Genomic DNA, 24,320 nt, shown 5'->3' with positions numbered 1-24,320 from the left:
CATAGGGAATTTGTGCAAAGATTTTGGCAAAGAGGATCAATCGTGTTATTCTGGTAGGTGGAGTGGGGAACAGCGTAACTAAGCACAGTAATTACAGCATTAAGGGTGATATGGATGTAATAGGAATAGCAACTATGCACACAAATATGAGTATTGTGGGGGTCCTACAGCACCATGACCAACCCTGGGTTAACTCTGACGTGAATCATGAGAACAGTGAGTTGAGCAGGCTGTTACAGATTGAAATGAAATGTCATATGAGAAAAGTGCCTGTTGCTACAACTTGGAAGTTAGCAGGCTTGGTGGAGATGTTTGTTACTCAGAGATTTATTCTGCCTGACTACCATGGTGACTAAACCCAACATTGTGGTATGATTAAAATAATTTTTATTGTTGTTGCAATGTGTCAGTGCCAGTGGTTAGTCACTTGAGAGCAGGAATTCCAAACAAATTACATTAATTAGGGCATGCAGTAGGGTAATCGCTACCTAATGTTTGTTATGTGTCATGAGCACCATGGACTAGGGCCTGTATACTTCATGAAGATATGTTGCCCTCAAAGATGGTCCTGCTCTTCCTCTCTCAATGTAATCTCTTATGCAAAGAAACAAATAAATAAAGCAATTCTATAAATAAAAGGGTTGAATGTAATTAAGAAAACAGATCTACCATAATAAGTGAAATGTAATTGAGAGGCATGTTGTCCTCTAATGAAACACATTACATCTGCAAGGGTTTGTGGGATTACTGAAGAACAGGATGTCAGAAGTCACCAGAGATGACATATTGTAAGATCTATATAGACCTATACAGGTCAACTGAAACATGGGATTTTTTTTCCAGTGCTAATAGTATTGACTGAAAATTATCTCAGTAGTACCAGCAACTGATAAGAAACCTACAACAGTAAAATTTGTACTTCAGTTTACCTGTGTAGGACAACTGTAGAATAGGATGCTCATGTTAGTAAAGGAGAAAACTTGACATATGTAAAATTTGTATCTCGTACTGCGGTTGAACTATATAGGTCAACTGAAGAATAGGATACTAGTGCTAGCACAGGCAAAAAATAGTGACATAAGTAATATTTGTATCCCAGGTTACTACCTTCTTAGTTCAACTGAGGTAAAGGCCGCCAGTGTTACACATGTCACTTTTCTCGTCTTTGCTAGCACTAGTATCCTATTCTTCAGGTGACCTATATAGGTCATGTGAAGTATGGGATACAAATTTTTGATATATCAGTCTTTTTGCCTTTGATAGTATTAGTATTGACTGAAAATTATCGTAGTAATACTAGTGCTAGTGAAGGTAAAAAAAGCGAAGACTGTAAAATTTGTATTCCTGGCTGCAGTTAACAAGCGCTGCTTCAAGTCTTCCATATTTATAGGAATAGATAAATCCACACCTACAAAAAAAGGCCAAAAAGTAAAAATTGTCCAGAATGAAAAACAATTTTTCCAAAATATCTCAAACTCACTAAGAATGAAAATGAGTACTAAATGAACTGGAATGAACAAATGATTTAAATTAATACAAACATCAAAAATCATACACAATGTGTAGCCCTTCTTTTAAAAACACATTCATTTATTTCAGTTTACAATGATGACACCTCACTGCAGAAGATAATTGATTTATTATCTATGGCTCAAAAATAAAGACATTAATATCTATGGGTAAACTATGATGTCGTTGGTCAAAGCCGATGGGTTGTAACCCATTCTTCAGTTGACCCAAGATTGCTATAACAGTAGTACTTGCTGCCTCTGAGAGCATATGTATGATAGAGTACCGACACATTCATAGTTCATGTTCATATTATTCTTCACTGTGAATCAGGCCCTACTATGTAGATAAATTTGATATAAGTTAGCCACTTCTAGAACAGTATGTCTGGAAGTGCATAGAATTTGGATACCAGTTTCACTCAGAGTAATTATAAATAGTTAATTTTACACTGCCACTCAGGTCTGTTAATAATGAAACTACAATTTCACTCTCTCACCCACACATTCAAACATGAAACAATGAACAGTTTTTGATGTTGCTGAGCACCAGTCATACAATTATTTTTAAATGAGCACACCACCATTTGACTGTATTGTTGTTTATTTAATTATGACCTATGTTTTGGCCTTTATGCCATTTTTGAGTGACTGAGTTTATTTCATTAACATATATTGTAGGACATCAAACTCAAAATTTGGCCATAAATTAAGAAAAATATTAGCTCCCCACAAAAGGCCAGATTTAACATCATCATCTTGTAAAAAGATCAATAAATAATAGTAGGAGCATCTCATATTTAATAAAAACAGGTTTATTTTGGTATATAAAAGATGAACACTTGTACTTGAGAGTGGAAGATGGGGATAATATATACAAAGCCTACACCAGAAGGGGGATGCAAAGGCATCACTGGTGCGTTTTCAGTTAGAATCAGGATTTAAGCATCCTGTTTTGAAAGAAGTCAAAATAATATAAGAGCCCCACAAAATGCTTAAGAATGTACAGGAAATTAAGGTTAGCTTAATTTCATCAAAATATTAGAGGACTGAGTAATAAGGTAGAAAAGCTTGTCTCTTGTCTGGAAAATTTAGTGAGGTATGTAAAGATAGCCATCATATGTCTACTGAGCACCACATAGTCACAGGGTTAGGTAAGTTACATGTAAAAAGAGTACAGTCTAGCAGCTTACTCATGTAGAAGTAATATGGGAAATAGAGGAGTTGTAACATATTTTAAAACAGATCACAAGTTCAAAAACATTGAAACAAGTAGATTTTGTAGTGAACAGCTCGTGGAAGTGTGTGCTAGTGAATTAATATTGAAAGATACTTTTGTTCATTTTTAATTATACCTGTATATAGATCCCCACTGGGAAATTTTGAACTTTTTATTAGGAATCTGGATTCCTTATTGTGCTATCTGTTGGACAGCAGCAAGCAGTTAATAGTCTGTGGTGACTTCAGTCTAGATTTTCTAAATGATTCTGATAGAAAAAATGATGTTTAAACCTTATTTGAATCCTACGATTTAATTTCAGTAACCAACTTTTCAGCATGGGTGTATAAAGACAGTTGGACCGCAACTAATAATGAAATTACAATGAAATCCAGACCAATAGCTGTTTACAGGTGTTGATAAATACCAATGGGGACAGTTGAAAATGTGTGCCATGACTGGAACTCAAACCCAGGATCTCCTGCTTACATGGCAGACACTCTATCCGACTAAGCCATCGAGAACACAGAGGATAGTGTGACTGCAGGGACTTATCTCTGGCATGCTCCCCGTGAGACCCACACTTCCAACTTACTGTCCACACACTACAGATGCAGGGCCCCTGCCCACTATACTTATTACTCATGGCAGTCAATCTACTGATTCTCGTAAGAGTTTGAGCAATGTGAGTGCATCCCCACTGAAGAAGATAATTGGTTGGTAAGCCTTATCTGTATGAAGATGTTCCGAAAGAACAGATACCATCTTCATATACCAACTAATAATGATTTCTATTGTGAAGCTCAAAGCAAGAAAATAACTATTTACCCAGTGACAAATGCTCTCTCGAATCATGACAGACAGTTAGTTGGGATAAATAACATGCTGGCCTGCAATATGAATACTCCTCAGTGGAAAGCAATTATAATATTTAATGACTCGAGGACAAATGTTTTAAGATAGTTTACAAGAGATGACCTGGAATGAAATTTATAATGAACCAAATGCTAACAAAAACTTTAATCTATTCCATGATAAATTTGTATCATTAGTTGAAAATAGCTTTCCACATAAACTAATCAGACAGGACATTAAACACCCATGTAAAAAACCATGGATCACTAAGAGGGTTATAATACCGTGTGAAAGGAAAAGAGTAATGGATTCATTGGCAAGAACAGGTAGAAATCCTGCAGTAGTTGCAAACTCTGAAAACTACTCAAAATTACTAAAAAAGGTTATTATAAAATCAAGGAACTTGCACATAATGTTAGAAATCAGTAATCCCAACAACAGACTTAAGACTATATGGAATGTAGGGATACAAGAGACAAGACAGTCATGCACAAAATGCACTACTGAACTGAATGGACAGGCTATAAATGGTGAGTCCTAGGTAGCAAACATATTTAATAATCATTTCTTAAATACAATATAAACATAGGGAGAAACAGTTCAAGAGAATAATTACACAGCAGTGTGTTGGAAAAGTAACTCTCATAAAATTCAGTCACACCAATGTATCAGCAACTCCTCCTTCTGAAATTAAAAAAATTATGCATTATATCAAAAATAAAAGCCTGTCTGGTTTTGGTGGTTTTTCCAATAGAGTAATAAAGATTTGTACCCATATAATATGCCTGGTCTTGTCTGAAATATACAGGGTGAGTAACATAACACTACCACTGGAAACACCTTCCAAACCACAACAAACACTGAATAACCAGTTCCGCATTCCAAAAGTGAGGAGAGGAGCTGTTGTAATTGGTTAACACAAACCATTGAGAAATGCACAGACGTTTGATTTTCAATGCATACTTATGCTTTTTAAAATGGAAACCTGCTATTATTTTTTGCACAACTGAAAATAGAAACAAATATGTAGGTTGGAACTTAAATAGTGGCAACACTGCTGTGGAGACACTATGCAATGGAATCTACTGTTATCAGTGATAGCACCCATTGTTGTTGTTATGTTATGTCTGAGCAAATGGACTCGCCCATCCCATGTCATTGGCGTGCGCACAATCGAGGGAAACACAGTCACTTGTGAGCAAGCGGTCTAATGTAATGGCGTCACTATGTTTTCGAAACAGTAACAATGGAGTTGGATCAAGATTGAATGTGCCAGAGGTTATACAGCACAACAGTGTCATCAAGGTCTTCAAGAGCTGTGTGGGGAATCAGCATTGCCATACAGGACAGTGGCATGTTGGCTAAAAGCCTTCAACGAAGGTCAGCAAACTGTGGCAGACATGATTGGGCAGGTGTCCTAGTGTCTCTGAAGAAGAAGTGCATGCTGATGCCGTATTAGAGGACAGTGATCAACGACATATGCTTCATGAGCTCACTCACAAAACCAGATTAGCACGTATGACTGTGCTTCACATCCTGAAGGAATGCCTGGGCATGTGAAAAATTGCTTCATGGTGGGTTCCGCATGACTTGACAGAAATACAGAAATGGATGTGTTACAATGCACTTGGAGCACTGTGAGCATGAAGGAGAGGGTTTCTTATGCCATATCGCAACACTGGATGAGACATGGTCCACATCGTACGAACCAAAACTGAAACGCCAATCTAACGAATGCCATCATTATGGGTCGCTGCAAAAGTCAAAAGCGCATCAGAGCCCCAGTATGGTGAAAGTTATGGTGATTCTCATCTATGACTGTGATGGTGTTATCCTAATGCATTAAGTTCCTCCACGGCAGACTGTCAATGCAAAGTATTACTGTTTGTTTTTGGAGCATCATCTGTGACCAGCTTTGCGAAAGAAGCGGCAACACTTTCTGCACAAGCCACCCATCATTTTGCCCGACAATTCACTGTTGCATACAGCGCAAGTTGTGGCTGCTCTGTTTGGTTGATGGGATTGAGAAATGCTGTACCATCCACCATACTCCCCAGACTTAAGTCCTTGTAACTTTGATTTGATTCCAAAGATGAAGGAACCACTTCATGGCATTTGCTTCAGAACTGTTCCTTAGATTCAACAGGCATTAGACCGCTCCAATCACACCATCAACAGAACAGGCTCTGCTAATGGTATACTACACCTTCCACATGACTGGCAATGGGTTCTACACAATGCTGGTGACTACTTTGAAGGACAGTAACAGGTGCAAACATGTAACTCTTTTGTGTTGGTTGTGAATAAATAGTTGCCACTATTTAAGTTTCAACTCTCGTACTTAATCAATGTCGTTTGTTACATTGTAAAATATTAAGTACATGTACAGTAATTTGCAACGTAAAGTTGATGCTTGAAATCTCAAATGTTCAGTCGCGTATTGTAACAAACAAGATCTGTAGGGGTATGTTTATGAAGACTACGATGTTTACAAGTTTGGCTGCATCATGGTGCTCCTGCACATTATGCAACACTAGGAGGATGGATAGAGTGTCTGCCATGTAAGCAGGAGATTCTGGGTTCGGGTCCCAGTCGGGGCACACATTTTCAGCTGTCCCCATCGAGGTATATCAACAACACCTGTCAGCAGCAGAGGGTTTCAATTAATTATCATTTATTCTAGAGAAGCTGACTGTCTTCATATGTTTTTTGATGTGTGTATTTTGAATATTCTCATTGACTAGTGTCATGTGGAATAATGTTCTGGAGTAACTATCTTTAAGAAAGGAAGTCTTCATTGCTCAAAAATGTGCTGTAAGAATAATATCTTGTGCTCACCCATAATCGTCTTGCAGACATCTGTTTAAGGGAGTTGGGCATTCATACTACTGCTTTACAGTATATATATTGTGTCATGAAGTTTGTTGGAAACAATCCACTACAGTTCAAAAGTAATAATGATGTATGTAATTACAATACCAGAAGGAAAAATAACATTCATTACTCCACATTAAGGCTGTTTTTAGCACAAAAAGGGGTGCATAGTGCTGCAGTGAAAATTTTTGATCACTTACCAAGTGATATAAAATGTGACAGACACCAAAGCAAGATTTGTAAACAAACTGACAAGGTGTCTCCTTGACAGCTCCTTCTATTTCTTAGGAGAATTTGTGTTATTGTAATGTGTAAAAGGTGGTGAGTAGGAATTAATAACTCATCTCTGTGTTTTTTTAAGAAAAAAAGCCAAACCTTATAAATGCTGAGAAAATAGCCATCATTACAAATTAATTTGCAATTTTAATGTAAAGTGACATGTTCTGCATTATTAGGATTTATCATGCAAAATGATCCATGGAACATGAAACTAGCTAACTGGCAATGTTATTGTACCACTAAATCTGCTGAAAATAATAACTGTTTATCCTAGTTTCAGAGCACAACTTTTTATAATCTGCTGCAATTTTTATTTAACAAACAGCTCGCAGATGTAAAGCAGGAAATAGGAATCACATCACCACCCTCCCAAAGGCAGCACTAGCATCTTCCTCCTTCCCTACTCTGCTATCCTTTCCACTCTCCATTTCAAGCCTCTTCTGTACCTCCACTATCCAACCCAGCAAAGATCACTGCTCTCCTCAGATGCAGTCACAGTTGGGCCTTAGTGCTCGGTGATGATGGTGGCTATGTGCATATGAGTTATGCATGTGTGTGTGTGTGTGTGTGTGTGTGTGTGTGTGTGTGTGTGTGTGTGTGTGTGTGTGTGCACTCACACACATGTGTTTTGTTTTGTTTACACCCAACAGTGATTAATATTGTTGTATGTGTCCCAGGTCTTTGATTATGAGCATTGTTCTATGATATACATTATGCTTTGTGTGATAAGAATTGTATAGTTGTGTCTAGAACACTAATACAAACTGCAACTCAAGAAGGTAATATGTGCCAATTAGATGATATTTGTCATCATGCAGATGCTGTGAAGTTAGTCACAAATTTTGGCATTGAGGACTCAGACATTTTAAAAATACAAGTACCCATTTATTGATTGGAAAAGTGGTTGATCGGCTGACATGGATGCACATCAGTTTAGATTTTGTATTTTTTGCATAAAATAAAAACATCCTCCAAAAACATGAAGTAGGAGAGCAAAATACCTAATTTATGGAGTACATCACACTGTACATGATCCACTATACATGGCTTCATATGAAGGAGCCCATTATATTTCAAAAAAATCATTTGGTTACATTCTATAAGCATCAAAACAAGACTATGATAATTTCATTGTGTTTAAGGCATAAATTGAAAATGAAATTGGTAGAAAAATTAAGACACTAAGAATAGATAATTGTGAATAATTTTCAGTGTTTGAAGACATTATTAAAGGCGGGTGGAAATCAACGTGCTGTGACATTTTCTTGTACACCAAACCAAAATTCTGATGGGTATTGCCTGAATCGGATGGTCATTGAAAAGGCATGTTCAGTGATTACAGATACAGGACTGAGCAAACAATTTCAGTCTGAAGCTATTAATATTATCTATCTGATGAATCAGTCTCCAACAAAAACTGTTAAAAGCATTACTCCCAAAGAATTTTGGAATGGGTGTTGAATGAATCTGCATCACTTCTAAATCTATGTGCATTGATCATTTGCAGATAGTATCAAAATAGCAACAAATAAAGTTTCAATATATTGTGAATTTTGTAAAGTATAATTTCTAATTGATCTGCATTCACCAAAGACAGTTGTCTTGCTTGCCCATGATGTACAAGTCATCAAAAATTAAAAATGCAACAAATGGTGTACCTACAGGAGTAGCAAAACCATTAATGTCCAAGAATGAGCTTGAGACTGAGACAGAGAAAGGGAAGCCAAGACATGCCGATCTATCTTTGCTGGCACAATATATGGAAAAAACTGGTAGGCTCCTACAGAAACATGGCATCAGTATATTTTACTCCAATTAACAAATATAAAAAGTCTTCTTTGTTTCAGTAGAGGACTCTAAAAGCCAGTTATGTATCACATTCCATGTAAATATGGCTTGTCTTATGTGGGACAAACTGCTAGAACAGTCAAGGAAAGATACAAGGAACATCAGCAGCACATCAGACAAAAAGAACTGAGCAAATCATCTTTCACTAAACACTGTCTCGAATATAATCTTGAATGAGATATAAAGACACTATTACCACAGTACAAATACCAAGTTTCTTAGGTAATATGATAAAGGACGCTATCAAAACAGAGATATTAGAAAGCCTATTAAACAATATTGGCAGTTTCAATTTAAACAAGGCTTCATCTTTGGCACTAAGGCTCTGAAAAACAAAAGAGCATCAAAGGGCAGAGTGGACATCAGGAATGAAACTCACAATCAGCAGTAAATAATGGTGTGAAACTAACAATTGCTCATAGACAAATTGGAGTCCAGGCAGCAAGTAGACATAACAGTACAACTCACAGCACCTGAAGATGATTGGGTTTTTCATTGAAATATTGTATGTAAAATGGAAACAACTCGGCTCAACATATGAAAGTACACCATTGATCAATCACACCAGAAAAACCTGAGAGATCGCAAAGATGTGACTGTGAGAATGACATCAGAAGGAGCACAAAACTTAATCATTGACAGACATATCAGTTCTGTCCCTTTGTATTTGCAGATAATATGATTTGATAGTACAGGCGGTGCACAGTTGTTGACAATATCTAACATTGGTTGAACAGGACCAAGACCAGCACAGCCTGCTGATGTTGCTCAAAATGTAATTCACCTTTAATTGACATGACATGACATTGAGCAGACAGTGAATTGTGATGTCAGTAGGGATGCTAATCAACATTCAGATACAGATCCTGTACAACCAAAAATTAGAAAACCATCCTTTCAAAGAAAACCAAACCCAAAATATTTAAATGATGATTTTACTTGTTTTGTTTGAGTTCCTAAAAAAATTGTATTAAGGAATGATGAATCATGATTATTGTAAAAATGGAAAAAACCTTAAATGATGAATGTAAACTGTTACCTCAAAATGATAGTTGGACTTTGATCAATTTACCACCACAGGTACTCAGTCTGAAGTGAATTTTCAAAGTCAAAAAATCTGTTGGAGGCTATAATGTTCATTTTGTCTGAAAGAAATGGCAGATGGTGATGTTGAATGATCTAAGGCTCATTTTGGTGCAGAAGGTTATTCCCAGGTATCAGGAGTGGACTTTGATTAATCATTCTTTACTTCATAACTTGTTAGCTTTAGTATCTGAAATTTATCGTGAGACTGAACATGTGGTTCTTGGAATCCCATTCCTATATGGATATGGTGATCTCAATTAAAAGGTTTAGATTCATCAGCCCTTAGGCTACATGAAGAAGAAGTAGGAGATGAAAGTTAATGAACAAAAGAAGACAATTTATGGCTTAAAATAGACTTCAAATATCTAGTATGAGAAATTAGAAACATTACATAAAGTGAACCTAAAGGAGTGAAGTGTTTCACTGCTTGAGAATACATTTGTTTAGATTATGATCACCAAAATTCTTATTCATGAGCTTCTGCGTCTGGATTAAGTGTGCATATTATATAATTCTCCTTTAATGTAGGCTTATTCTCCACTGCAATTTCTCCAGTGCTGAAAGCTGTAAACTTTTCTGAAGTTTGCAACTTTTTACCAATTAAGATTGGTAGACACTATTCAACACATGACTTCCATCATGTATGGAATATGATCCACACATTTACTGAGAAGCAGAACATACCCATTTTGCCTAATATCAAATAGAAATAATAAATGGAATAAAGAAACAAAGATAGAATAATGAATCAATTTAAGATAAGAGATGTAGGATGAACTCATTTGGTGTCTCTGCATGAGATAAAACAAGATAGAAAGCACAAAATAATTAGTTGTTATGATCAGAGTAAATATTCATAAGACAAACACAAGAAATGTGATTTGCAAGATAGCAGTTTGTTGTACATTCTCTCAAACTGATTTAAAGTTATAAAAATGTGAATAAAAATCAACAGACAAGAAAGAACTTTTCATTATATCACATTCGTTATCAGCAAGCTGTTAGTTCACTTTTATATTCAGCTCAAGGCTCAAGAATGTGCCCTGCATATGCTGTGGGGTTTGTAAGTAAATTCAACTTCAGTTATTGAAAAATCCACTGGCAAGCAGTCAGACTAACTAAAAATTCATTAAAGGTACAGACAGGACAATACTAACTTTATGGAAAAGTGAAACAACTTTAATTGAAAGCTTCTGCAATGCTGATTATGCATCATATCTCAATCAACATTTCACTCTATTTTTGAGCTAGCAGGAGCAGCAATTTCATGGAATTCAAGACCATAACTATGTCAATTATAGAAGCCAAATATATGGCCTTATCAACCGCAATGTAATATACCTTCAAGGACTGCTCCAAGAATTTTGCATTAAATAAAGTGAAAAACCAATAAGGCTATTCTGTGCAGTAGGCATGTCATTGCTCTGAGTCACAATGGTATACATCACACTCGAACAAGACACATCATTGTGAGGCATCACTACATTTGTGACCTAATTAATGAGGAAATTTAAGTGTCAAGATGATTAGTACCGATAAGCAACAGGCTAATGTTTTAATTAATGAATTACCAAAGATTGGGCATAAGTAGCACAGCCAAGCTGTGAATCTTTTTAGAGGTCTCAAATTAACATCCCTAGTACTTGTGGGGTGTTGGAAACAGCTGCATTTTTATGCAAACACCTTGCATTAGTTTATTGTTTTCATCTTTAGTTTCTCATGTGTTAATGGCAACAGGGTTGTCTAAATTTAATACATAATTTAGCAAATTTCATATTCTGTTTAAAGAACTGGTTGCAGACAATATCCAATAGATAATTCACAGTAAATTCAAAACTAATTTCTATTTTTTACCAATATCACACAAGTTTTTATTTTGTTTTATTTTTGTTGTGGTTGCAGTACATGACATTTATGCAACTAACATCATACAGCATCAGATCCTTGGAAGATGAAAATGAGGCACTGAAGAACATGGACCAACTCTTGATCTACATTCACAAGTCTATCCATGCCATGTGCTCTGACTTAAAGACTGGTAGCAATCTTCAGATTAGTAAGTATCACCAGTATTATAATTACATGATTTTTTAAATGCTTTTCACTGTAGGTTTGTTTTTTAACTCTTATTTGTAAAGATACTCTGCTCTTTCAATTTCATTTTGTGATTGAAACCTAACAAGGTGGAATTACTTCATTTGCTAGCAGTCTATTCTGTAGACTTTTTTTCTAATTTCCTTTAATATATTAGTAGTTACTAAGTTGTACCTTTAGAAAATGTTGCAATTCTTATTGAGGTAATATTTCATTAACACTTATCATTTAGTAGTTTGTTTAAGCCATCCAGATTCAAATGGTCCAGGTAGTTTTTAAAGAAACATTTTGTTTTGAGAGATATCAATATTTATGTGGTTTACATGTCATGTGATCATAAAAATTTTGTGAGTAATAACTGTGTATTTACAAAAAGACATACTTCTTTCAAGAAGCCTAATTTCTCTCTTTAGAGAAATCAGTTATCTTCCTCTGAAACTTTATTAACTAAAAATTCATTTGTAAGCATAATTTTGACCCATTTGAAACTGCATTCGTTATTTGAACTCTTATGCTTATTCAGTTCCCAGTTCTGATGTTAAACTTTTGTTGCCCTAATTTTTCTGAACCAGATAGTGCATATTTGACTATCCAAATAGGCCACTAAGTAAGGAATTGAAAAAATTGAATACCTGAAGAATTTATATGAAAAAGAAAATGTTTGAGGAGGTCAAAGGTTTTATGAAATGATTTGTTTAGCAGTAAGAAATGAAATAGATTAGAGGAACTTATGATATGTCTTGGAAAAATGCTCAAAACTATGTACAGCAAATGAGGTGCTGATTGAGTTAAAGTTCAATATTTAATTTGGAATATTAGAATTTTAAAGAGGATACGTTTGTTTGTGTGGCCGTCTTCCGCAGCAGCTGATAACATCTGTTATTATAGGTTATCTGTCTTGAGCTGACTGCAATGTAATTAAAAAGAATTACACAAGATGCATTTCACTTTTATTTACAAAGCATCTTCCGTGGTATTCGTGTTTCTTTACATAGTCTGCACCTTCCTCTCTTGCTAGCAGTGGTTGGTGTAGACAGGCTTCATTTCACATCTGAAGTTTTTGGCATTTTGCATTATTTCCTACACTTTACTATTTATAATTGATTTTCTTAACTGTTTTTCGTTCATCACTGCCATAGTGTTTATGTGAATCACAGATGCCCCTCAAGCTGCCTTGAATGCCAAAGATAGGTCAGTCGGAACAGGCCTAAGGCATATCTGTGAGTAGTGTTTGCTTTTATGTTTATGCTCAAAGGTGTAAAACATTTCAACATAATCTCAGTCTCAAAATTTTTTCAGTAGAGAATCCTTCAAAAAACAGGAAAAATAATGTGCATTATTAAGCCACACCTCATCTGCTGTAGACGAATTCCAGCATCATTCAAATGAACACTACATGTTTGTCTAATTTTTTTTATTTCCTACTTCTAGACAAATCATTTCACAAAATATTTGATTGTATGTACTGGATTATTCCAAAGTCATTACCCATAGGACAAACAGGGTAAACTAGAACTCTACCAACAAACTTTCAGAGGTGGTTTATAGACAAAAAAAAGTCCAGTAAACATAGGCTCTAAAGTCTTACCTTAAGAGCTAAGAGCACTTTTTCAGTAGATGAGATATGTTTCACAGTAGCAAAGATGAACAAGGGCTCAGGGCTCATAAGGCATGCCTTTTAGATCCTATATTTACTGAACATTTTTTTCTTGTATTGGTCCATTCTAGCATCTTTCACAATACAGAAAGTAATGAGCGTGCAGTACAAGAGATTGTTTCACAGTACCCAAGATAAAGAAGTACACATAGTTCTTAAAGTATCTGTTTTAGAGCCCAAGTTTACTTGACTTGTTTGCTTGTTTTGGTCCATGCCCCACCCCTGAAAGTTTGATGGTGGAGTTCTAGTTCACTTTATTTGTCCTCTGGGACAGAACTTTTGAATAACCCTACATATACAATCAAATGTTTCATAAAATAATTTGTTTAAAAATAATAAATAAAATAAATTAGAGAAACATTTGATGTCCTTCCGAATGAAGCTCAAAATCGTTTATAACAAATGAGGTGTCAGTTGAAAATACACTCCTGGAAATGGAAAAAAGAACACATTGACACCGGTGTGTCACACCCACCATACTTGCTCCGGACACTGCGAGAGGGCTGTACAAGCAATGATCACACGCACGGCACAGTGGACACACCAGGAACCGCGGTGTTGGCCGTCGAATGGCGCTAGCTGCGCAGCATTTGTGCACCGCCGCCGTCAGTGTCAGCCAGTTTGCCGTGGCATACGGAGCTCCATCGCAGTCTTTAACACTGGTAGCATGCCGCGACAGCGTGGACGTGAACCGTATGTGCAGTTGACGGACTTTGAGTGAGGGCGTATAGTGGGCATGCGGGAGGCCGGGTGGACGTACCGCCGAATTGCTCAACACGTGGGGTGTGAGGTCTCCACAGTACATCGATGTTGTCGCCAGTGGTCGGCGGAAGGTGCACGTGCCCGTCGACCTGGGACCGGACCGCAGCGACGCACGGATGCACGCCAAGACCGTAGGATCCTACGCAGTGCCATAGGGGACCGCACCACCGCTTCCCAGCAAATTAGGGACACTGTTGCTCCTGGGGTATCGGCGAGGACCATTCGCAACCATCTCCATGAAGCTGGGCTACGGTCCCACACACCGTTAGGCCGTCTTCCGCTCATGCCCCAACATCATGCAGCCCACCTCCAGTGGTGTCGCGACAGGCGTGAATGGAGGGACGAATGGAGACGTGTCGCCTTCAGCGATGAGAGTCGCTTCTGCCTTGGTGCCAATGATGGTCGTATGCGTGTTTGGCGCTGTGCAGGTGAGCGCCACAATCAGGACTGCATACGACCGAGGCACACAGGGCCAACACCCGGCATCATGGTGTGGGGAGCGATCTCCTACACTGGCCGTACACCACTGGTGATCGTCGAGGGGACACTGAATAGTGCACGGTACATCCAAACCGTCATCGAACCCATCGTTCCACCATTCCTAGACCGGCAAGGGAACTTGCTGTTCCAACAGGACAATGCACGTCCGCATGTATCCCGTGCCACCCAACGTGCTCTAGAAGGTGTAAGTCTGCTACCCTGGCCAGCAAGATCTCCGGATCTGTCCCCCATTGAGCATGTTTGGGACTGGATGAAGCGTCGTCTCACGCGGTCTGCATGTCCAGCACGAACGCTGGTCCAACTGAGGCACCAGGTGGAAATGGCATGGCAAGCCGTTCCACAGGACTACATCCAGCATCTCTACGATCGTCTCCATGGGAGAATAGCAGCCTGCATTGCTGCGAAAGGTGGATATACACTGTACTAGTGCCGACATTGTGCATGCTCTGTTGCCTGTGTCTGTGTGCCTGTGGTTCTGTCAGTGTGATCATGTGATGTATCTGACCCCAGGAATGTGTCAATAAAGTTTCCCCTTCCTGGGACAATGAATTCACGGTGTTCTTATTTCAATTTCCAGGAGTGTATTTGAAGGCTTCTCTATTGAAAAATGTTTGAGACTGAAATTATATTTAGACTTTTTTACACCTTTAGGTATCACTGTAAACATAAACACCACTCATGCATAAGGTCTTAGGCCTGTCCCAAATGGCTCACTGCTGTCTACAAAAATTACTCCCTATTTCTCTCAGTTATATTTGTAAGATGCTTGATGATACTCTAATCACATTTTGTAATACTCATGGGGAAAAGGACAAGAGATAGCTGTAGTGTTAATGAAAGAGAATGCTCCTGTCACAACAGCAAATAAAATTGTTTATCATATCATGTGACTAGAATATTGTCGGGTCTTGTGCTCCCTCTCAAATTTACACTGTAGTACACAATATGCATGATGGGCAAAATCAGAACATTTGATCATCTTGGGTCTGGGACATGCAGGCACTTGGGTTTTCATGTGCCACCATCCAAAACCTACCTACACACATGATGTGAATTCCAGGTCAGTTCCTTTAATAAGGTTGAGGTTCATTTTGTCACTCACCCATCTCCAAATGAACTAGTGCATAACTTTTGATAAGTGGGATCTTGGAAAAACAATTAAACTGTGCAGGGAAGTAGGTCTGAAAGCACTTCAGATGTAATGACATCAAGAATAAGAAATGGAGATTTGCATCCCATTCTGCTTTAATCAGGTAACTAATCTTCGGAGGTGTAATAGTACAGGTGTTCTATGCTTTTAACTAATTTAAATGATCATTGAAAAACAGTAAATTTTGATTGTTCTAATGAAAAGTTTGCATATGAGAATAGTAAATTTTCTGTTGCAGACATGGAACTTCTGAATGTGAGCGCACAGCTAGTGGTTGCAGGAGATTTATCTACAACAAGCTTCACTGTTCCTTTAGGGGCACCACCTCAAATACTAGCAAAAGTAAGTGAGAAATTAAGGCATATATATAATGCCACACTTATTTGAATGTTGGCATGCGATTCCTCATCCACATTCAAGAGAAAAGTTTATCTAGCAAAATCAAATCAGGTGTATTTTGAAAAATGTATGAAAACTAGGAACTGGCAACACTGTCACATCATGTAGTGCATTGGGATATACACAAGAATGTGTATCACAACCTATCTTACCTTACCAGCCCATGTAGCTCACTGAGGCACTCTGCAAATGCCGTGATTCCACTGCTCTGGCAAAGGCATGTCACCTATGTGGAGCTCGGATATCCATGTACTTGGATTGTGCCCTTGACAGGGTCAGCCACACACAAATGAAGTTTCCATTGCCCCACATCACCATAGTGATGTAGTTACTATACAGAGTCACCTCTAAAGAGCTTGTGAATGGACAGTTGGTTGGACCCTTTACTCTTAACAGATCAGTGTGACAAGGATGTGCTTTATCCATGATTATATATGCACTGGTGCTTGAAACACTTCTCAGCAGCCTTCATCCATGATTGACAGGGCTTAGTGGCATGCGGACACAGTTTTCAATGCAAGCCATATGCGGGCAACCTATTACTGGTGGTGCAGACTGGCAATGACACAAATATGACACTGAATTGGATCAACAGATACAGTGATGCTACGGATAGCAGTATGAACATGGCCAAATTGGTCATCTGAATATTCGCACTGGACTACATGCTGACTACATTACACCCTCCCAGATACAGGACAGTATAAAGTGTCTGAGGATCATGTTCAAAAATGATGTGTGACACACAGCAGTGGTGAACTTCAAGTGGTTGCTCCAAGCCACCTGGAATGGTGTCTGAGCAAATGGTTTGCGCGCTTTAGACATGATTCAATGGGTCACCTACATAAACATTACTTGGCATTACATAACCTCCACTACACACAGATTCTTCCGATGATGAAGACAGTCACTCGATGCCTACTGGCAGCATTTGGATACTTCCTCAGTACGGAATTACTCTTCAAGATCCGATATGATGAACAATGTGCAACCAGTCAATAAAAGTCTTCTTGGCTGTTTATTGCATTGTCAATATATAAAATTGTCTGATGTTTTGGCCAGTATTGCAAGTGGCCTTCCTCAGGGCTCTGCTGAGCTGATTGCTGAATGAGAGATAGTTTAGCTAAAGTCTCTCTCATTCGCCAGTCATCTCAGCACAGCCCTGAGGAAGGCCACTAGCAATAATGGCTGAAATGTCGGACAATTTTATATATTGAAAATAAGGACAACAGCACAGAAGAATTTTACTGGTAGTGACAATGGCTACAGTAGCCTCCACTTACAACGTGCTACCTGATACATAATGGTAAACAAGTCACCATATCCCACCTCCCTGAGATCAATATGCTGAACTCCCCATTATGCTATGTGTGTCGGGTTAGAAACGACAATGCCCACCATCTTATGTGTGGCCTCTCTGTGGAAGTGTGGTAAAGATGATTTCCTTCTTTCTAAGCATAGGACAACAAGCCATTAACCCTTTTTCTGTGCAGAACATATGACCCATGAGCCAAGACAAACACAGTGTCATGGCTATGTGCCCAAATGGTGCATTATTTGCTTCACAGTGGCTTGAAGAATGTGCAGGACTTCCAGAATCAACTGCATCAACTACATACAGTGATTGCAACCCATAGTACCAACAATACTTTTCTAATTTGCTGGATAGCGCATTATCCTCAATGCAAGTGGCAGGTCCCAGGTATGATGATGCTGAACATGATGAAGAGGCGCATGGTGACCACAATGAAATGGTTATCTCCTTCAGTTCTACGAAATGTAATGTTCAGAGGTATAATTGCCAGAGAGGGCCACTCCTACACTCACCCACCAGTGGAGATTTTCCTTTTCTTCCTCTCTTTCCTTTAGTTATTCAATAACACATACCATTTCCTTAGTGAAGAGTGCTCGGAGGATGATATCATCATAAACCCAAAAGAATATGTATTTTGTTTACTTTGAGTTGTTTCCTTTTCAAAGTGTTTTGATTCCTCTCCTACTTTTGAGTCATGGAAAAAAAAAAAAAAAAAAGAAGAAAAAAAGAAGAAGCAGAGATGTGCCTGGTTGCAACATGTGATACAATGGGAAGCAGTTTATCTCCATTATTAGTTACACTATTTGTGTAATACCACTTGTTATCAACTCTTTTCCTTAATAATAATAATAATAATAATAATAATGATGAAAAAAGTAGACAGCTGGGACAACAAACCCACAACCACCATGGTGTTATGGTTCGAATCCTCATCATGTTACTTATTTTAGTTTTTTAGATGTCTATTTCCTAGTTCTCATTGTTTACAAGAAGGAAACCATTGTGGCACATGGCAATAGCCTATCACATGACAGTGGGATCCATTAAACTGCTTGCTTGTTTCTACCAAGCATGCAGTACACAACCATGACTGGTCTTGTCGAGGATATGTAGGACGGTGTCCCAATGGATTACACAAATGATAAGTACATTAATATGCTTTTGGTGCTGGGTACATCTGATAACCAAGCTGCTGCTGCAGCTGCTCATGTGTATGCTGCATGATACCCCCAAAGGTGCCAGCCCAATAATAATGTTTTTTGTCACCTGGAGCAATGCCTTCAGGAAGCCAGTAATTTTCATCCACATGTAATGGACAGAGGTGGTACAAGGATTAGACATACCCAACAAACAGAGGACTCAATTCTTGAAACCACTCACCAATCACATCAGTGAAGTACCCTTGATATTGCAAGGCAGCTTCAGATCTCTAAAAGACTTGTTGTTGAAGTGTTGCACAATGAAGAACTGCATTCATATCAATAGACATTAACTCAACACCAGTAGCCAGAAGACCACATTTGACAAGTATAGGTTTGTAAATGGCTTTTGCACCAAGTGGAAGATAATGTATGCTTTACAAATAACATGATATGGATTGACAAATCTAGCTTCACTTGCGAAGGTTTTCAGCCTCCACAATAGCCATTATTGGTCAGAACACAACCTACTGTCATCTGTGAACATGTATTTCAGGCATGCTTTGGCATAAACCTGTGGGCTATGACCATGGGAGAAGTGCTTTTGGGCCCTAAACTGTTGCCGGACAAATTGAAATGCAGCCCTGTAACATATGTTTCTTAGCAATACTTTTCCTAATGCATTAGAAAACACTCCACCTAGCATTCGGTGACAACTATGATTTCAGTATGATGGTACATGGGCACTCTTTGGAATGAATGTGTGTAACTATTTAAATGAAGCATATCCAGGGAAATGGCCTGTTCATGAGAGTCCAGTTTCTGGCCTCAGTATTCTCTGGACCTTAATCCACTAGATGTTTGTTTGTGGAGACACTTTATGCAACAAGTTTATAGTATGCCACCCATGGAGGTACATGACCTAATAGCACATGTGCATGCCGCTTCACCAAAGATGTATGCAATTATGTTGTGTAGAGTCCAGTAAAGTAAGATCCAGTAAGTGGCAAAATGTTTGCAAATACAAGGTGGTTGCTTTTAACATCTTCTCTAAAGTGAACGTTGCTCATATGTGTACATACCTGCACTGTGAGGATAAGCCTGGACATCTAACGTACAAAATGAAATTATTGTTTGTATAAAAATACTTTGCATACTTTTATTCTATTATGTCATATGTGACAATATTCTGGACAAATTGATCAAAAGTTTTTAGAGTGCAAAAGCTTGTAATGAGACTAATTTGTGGTGTAAATTCAAGAATGTCATGTAGAAACGTGTTTTAGTGGTTGGGTATTCTAACCACTGCATCTCAGTATATTTATTCCTTAATGAAATTTGTTGCAAGTAATATGCCTCTATTTCCAGCCAATAGCTCAATACATAATATCAATAATAGGAATAAGAAAAATCTATGTAATCCACAGAATGACCAAGAATCACTTACCTAGGTTCAAAAAGGTGTCCAATATTCAGGAACCTACATTTTCAATAAATTGTCAGTAACCATTAAAAACTTGGTTTCAGATTAAGCACAGTTTAAACAAACCTGAAAGATTTTTTTGGTAGGAAACTCCTTCTGCTCTGTAGATGAATATCATAACAGTGACCAGCTTAAGTAAAAATGTCTGCTAGATTTTATTTTTGACAGCACTTGGTCACAACAGTTAACATTAGGTAATACGTGTATGATAAATTCATTAAAAGTGCTTAAGTGTGTTTCATTCTGAACTGTGTATTAATTCTGTAAATATTAGCAGTTTGAGTTTACTGTAATGTATTAAAGTATCTTGACAGTCTGCCGACAAATGGTCAAGGAATAGAGTATTATGTTCAAATGTTCTATTTTCTTTTATGTTATAAATTCTGAAATGTTCCAAACTGATGAGAATCAACCACTTTTTGGGTCTAATGTAGCCTATCTGTTGTGTTTTTTATACTTCACTGGATATATACAATGTCACTGCATCTACTATTATTTTCTACTCGCTTTATCAATGAAACAAATTGGTTGTTTACGTCTGTAAGAAGTTTGTATTATGTCTTAACATTTAAAGAAAGATAACAGTAACAGAAAGAAATATACAATATTCTGCATTTTGGAGCCATAAACTGGATATAATTTGATGCTTTAACTGAAAAAAAAAGTTTACCACAAGCACGAGTTAACATTGACAAGTCTGCATATCCATTCCCCATGGCATTATCTTGTCTCACAGAGCTAATAGGACAGCTCCAGCACATTTCACGGTTGATGCTACTGGTTCTTGGCCACACTAGATGCAGTTATAGTGTTCCCAGAGCCATGTTTCCTTAAATTAGATTTCTGTTTAACCTGTTGGCAGGACTAAGTTATGTTAGATAAACTTTTGTCTTGAATTTCAATGAGGAATCACATACCAACCTCCAAGTGTAGTATTTTTTCTTCACCCTGTGTGTGTGTGTGTGTGTGTGTGTGTGTGTGTGTGTGTGTGTGTGTGTGTGTGTGTGTGGTGTCTATTTTAATTAATATACCTTTACCTTGTCACTTTATTGTCCCATGTGGAAGGTTGGAAGATATGGTGTATTTGTTGAAAATAGGGTGTCTCTTTAGTAAGTTACTCCTACAAGCATAGCTCCACATACTTTGTAATTTGTCATCATATCTTTTTGATTAAACAGTAGTTTAGTATCTCTCCACATTTTGCTGAACATAAGAGAATAGGAGGGATTAATCCATGTGTGGCCTTTAATGTTCTATGTACTCCAAAGAATCTGTCATGTTGCAGAAGCAATCTAGACTTTGCTTGACAGTAGACTAGCTGTGTAGTGGTACTGGCCAATTGCATATTTTGAGAGTTAGAGAACTTGGTTAAGTAAATTCAGACAAGGGAATAGGAACAACTTCCTACATGAATGCTAGAAGGTACTGGAGCTAACTCAATACAGAATCAAAGTTGCCACAGAAGAGGTGTGCAAGGCTAAGTTTTTGAGCAGCAGAACAAGATCAAATTCTAAGTCTAGGCCAGAGGTTTGACTGACACAGAGTCCCTTTGTCTGACTGTCTCATGTCTAAGTGACCTACACATGTGGTGTGCTGTGGCCTTATATTTGCACTCACAGTGTTTCCCACTACACGTGGAGCCATTGCACCAGTCATACCCAAGCCAACGCTTCATAGTGGTGCTCATTTCAGGTTTCATAAAACAAAATAATCCCTTGTGCCAAGATACTTTCCAGCAATATCCCCTAGCATTGGGCTACACTGCTAGATGTTATCAGCAGCTCCCAAATCATGTGCCAGCAGTTTGTTATCGCTGTGTGTGAGGCACAAAGCCCACTGTTTCCCTTTGAGCACTCATAGTGTATTTCTGTTTTGTTAACCATTTGGTATTTTTTCATTGGCTGAAGGCTTCTAGTACTGTAGCACTGACTGTGTCTGCCCCACTCCGCTCTATGATAAGCTGGTTGCTAACTCAACTGCTCCTGCTGCAGTTGGTGCATTCACTCTCAGGTGTTGCATTGTATGCATGTGTAACAAATCCTAAATTTTAAACAGTGGAAATTCTGGGAGGAATAACAACTTTAGGGAAAGGATATATTGCTACTCGCCACATTGAGGAGTTCAGTTGCTAATAATACAATAAAAGAGACTGCTAAAATATTTAAGTCTTCAACAAAATTCTTATTTTCAGGTTGAAAACATTCACATTCACACAAGCTCAACTCAAACACACAAGGCCATTGTCTGAGGCCCCAGCACCTGGAATCAGAGGCTACATGTGTGTGAGTTGTGCTTGTGTGAAAAATTACATTGTCCAAGAGGTTAAATATTTCACCAGTCATTTTCATTGTGCATGTCTGCAAATTGACGTGTCACATTTCAGCACCAAGTATCTTCACTTGTTGGCTGTGCATTCACGCTGGTTCACCATATGAAAACTTATGTGACAGGATTATATGTCCAACTAAAGGAAAAGTCAACATTTGCTTTACAGTTTCATGTGGAAAATTCTTCCTGTTTTTATTTATGTCACTGATTTCCTGTAAATGATGACCAGGTCTCATGCAGTTTAAATGTTTGTAACAGATAAGGAAAACATACATTTGCAAATCATACAAAAGAACATTAAATGTCACATTTTCTGCTAGTCTTTCCACAAGTGACTTATTACAAATCCTTACTAATAGTGGCAACAGCAGTTTATTAATCACCATCTACCCATTCTGAAGTATATTACAGGTACACAAGATATTAATAATCTTTCCACAGTATACAGTAGCAGTAATTGCACATATACTCAAAGAGTTTTACTACCATTCTAACACATACTGCTTACTACTTGCATATGAGTTCACACGATATTGCTTATGTAACGTTATATTGCAATATAATGGTTCCTGAGGCTGATATAAATAAACACAAATACAAGATGCATTGCATACTTTTCTCTAACTGAAATGTGGTGCTGAAGGAATAACAAACATAATCCAGTGATGAGATCAATATAATCAATACTTGTGAAAGCAAAGCTGAGATTCAACACAGACTGACTGAATTGACGTCAAAAGCTAAAATTGCATGCCAACGGACTGAAATGGCATGAGCATCCGCCTTATAAAGACTCACACTACAATTCTAGGCAGTTTTGGTTATTAAGTTACAGTTTGAAAATCCCACAGGTTAAAATGTTCATTCCTAATTGGCAGCTGAAGCTATGGTCAAGTTTGATTTAACAAATATTGGATATGAGCAATAGCTATGAAAATGTACAGAACCAAACTATATATCCAAACTGAGACTCCTGGATTACAAGTATGGCATTCACACTGAATGATGACATTTAGTTATGGAAAATTATGTAATTCTTAATTAGTGAAGGTTGTCACATAATATGTGTGTCACTGGGTGCAGAAACTTCATATTAACAGAAGTATGTAACTAAATCCTGGAATGTTGCAGTACTTTGGTCATAATCTGTTCCAAAAGTTTGGGCTACTTTAAATCTTTAAGTAACAATATGTTATAAATTAAGTAAGTCTGGGTAAATATAATTACATTACTGAAATCAGGGGAAATTACTCTTTGTGGTGAATAGGGTATTTCACTTAGATCTTATGTATTAGCTTACAGTGCTTTTATTTATAGCTGGCTGTACAAAATTTTATAATTGCAATAACTTTTGAACTACTGCATTTCTAGTTAAGCTAATTATTACAATACAACCAGAACAGTAAATAATGTGACCTGAATAATAAGGTTTAAAGTAGACTTCCATTTATGCAAAATTGGCATTTTTTGTAACATGTGCTATCATAAATCACCATTAACATTTGGATAAGAATATTTGCAAAAAAATTACATGTGCTGTAACTTGGTGTGGACCAATTCTGCTTTGTTACAAACACCTCATCTGTGTGGTGAGTAGCAAACTATCCTTTCCAAATTCTAGATATTCAGTTATGATCATCACATTTATATTTGAATGTAAGTGGAGGAGTGTGTCACAATGTGTAAAACAATAAGGAAGGAGTTTGTTTCTTTATATGGAAAGCTAGGCTGAGTGCACTGGATTGGATGTAGTAGTCAACAAGAGCTGAGATTCTTTCTTGGGAATACAGTAACCAGCTACAGTAGGGCATTGAGGATGGTAA

The 24,320-nt window shown here is 37.6% G+C and overlaps 1 protein-coding gene across 1 annotated transcript in view; it reads left to right on the top strand.

Moving 5' to 3' along the window:
• Window positions 1-24,320, top strand: part of LOC126416990 (uncharacterized) — a 335,028-nt gene that overhangs the window by 177,954 nt on the left and 132,754 nt on the right. Inside the window, exons 17-18 of the mRNA XM_050084875.1 lie at window positions 11,572-11,725; window positions 16,072-16,175. Of these exons, the coding sequence (XP_049940832.1) occupies window positions 11,572-11,725; window positions 16,072-16,175 (258 nt within the window). The remainder of the gene's footprint in view (window positions 1-11,571; window positions 11,726-16,071; window positions 16,176-24,320) is intronic.

This window comes from Schistocerca serialis, chromosome 8 (assembly GCF_023864345.2).
Source record: "Schistocerca serialis cubense isolate TAMUIC-IGC-003099 chromosome 8, iqSchSeri2.2, whole genome shotgun sequence".
Classification (NCBI taxonomy): Eukaryota; Metazoa; Arthropoda; class Insecta; order Orthoptera; family Acrididae; genus Schistocerca; species Schistocerca serialis.
Note: the sequence above shows the minus strand (reverse complement) of the source record. Positions and strands in the feature narration are given on the sequence as shown.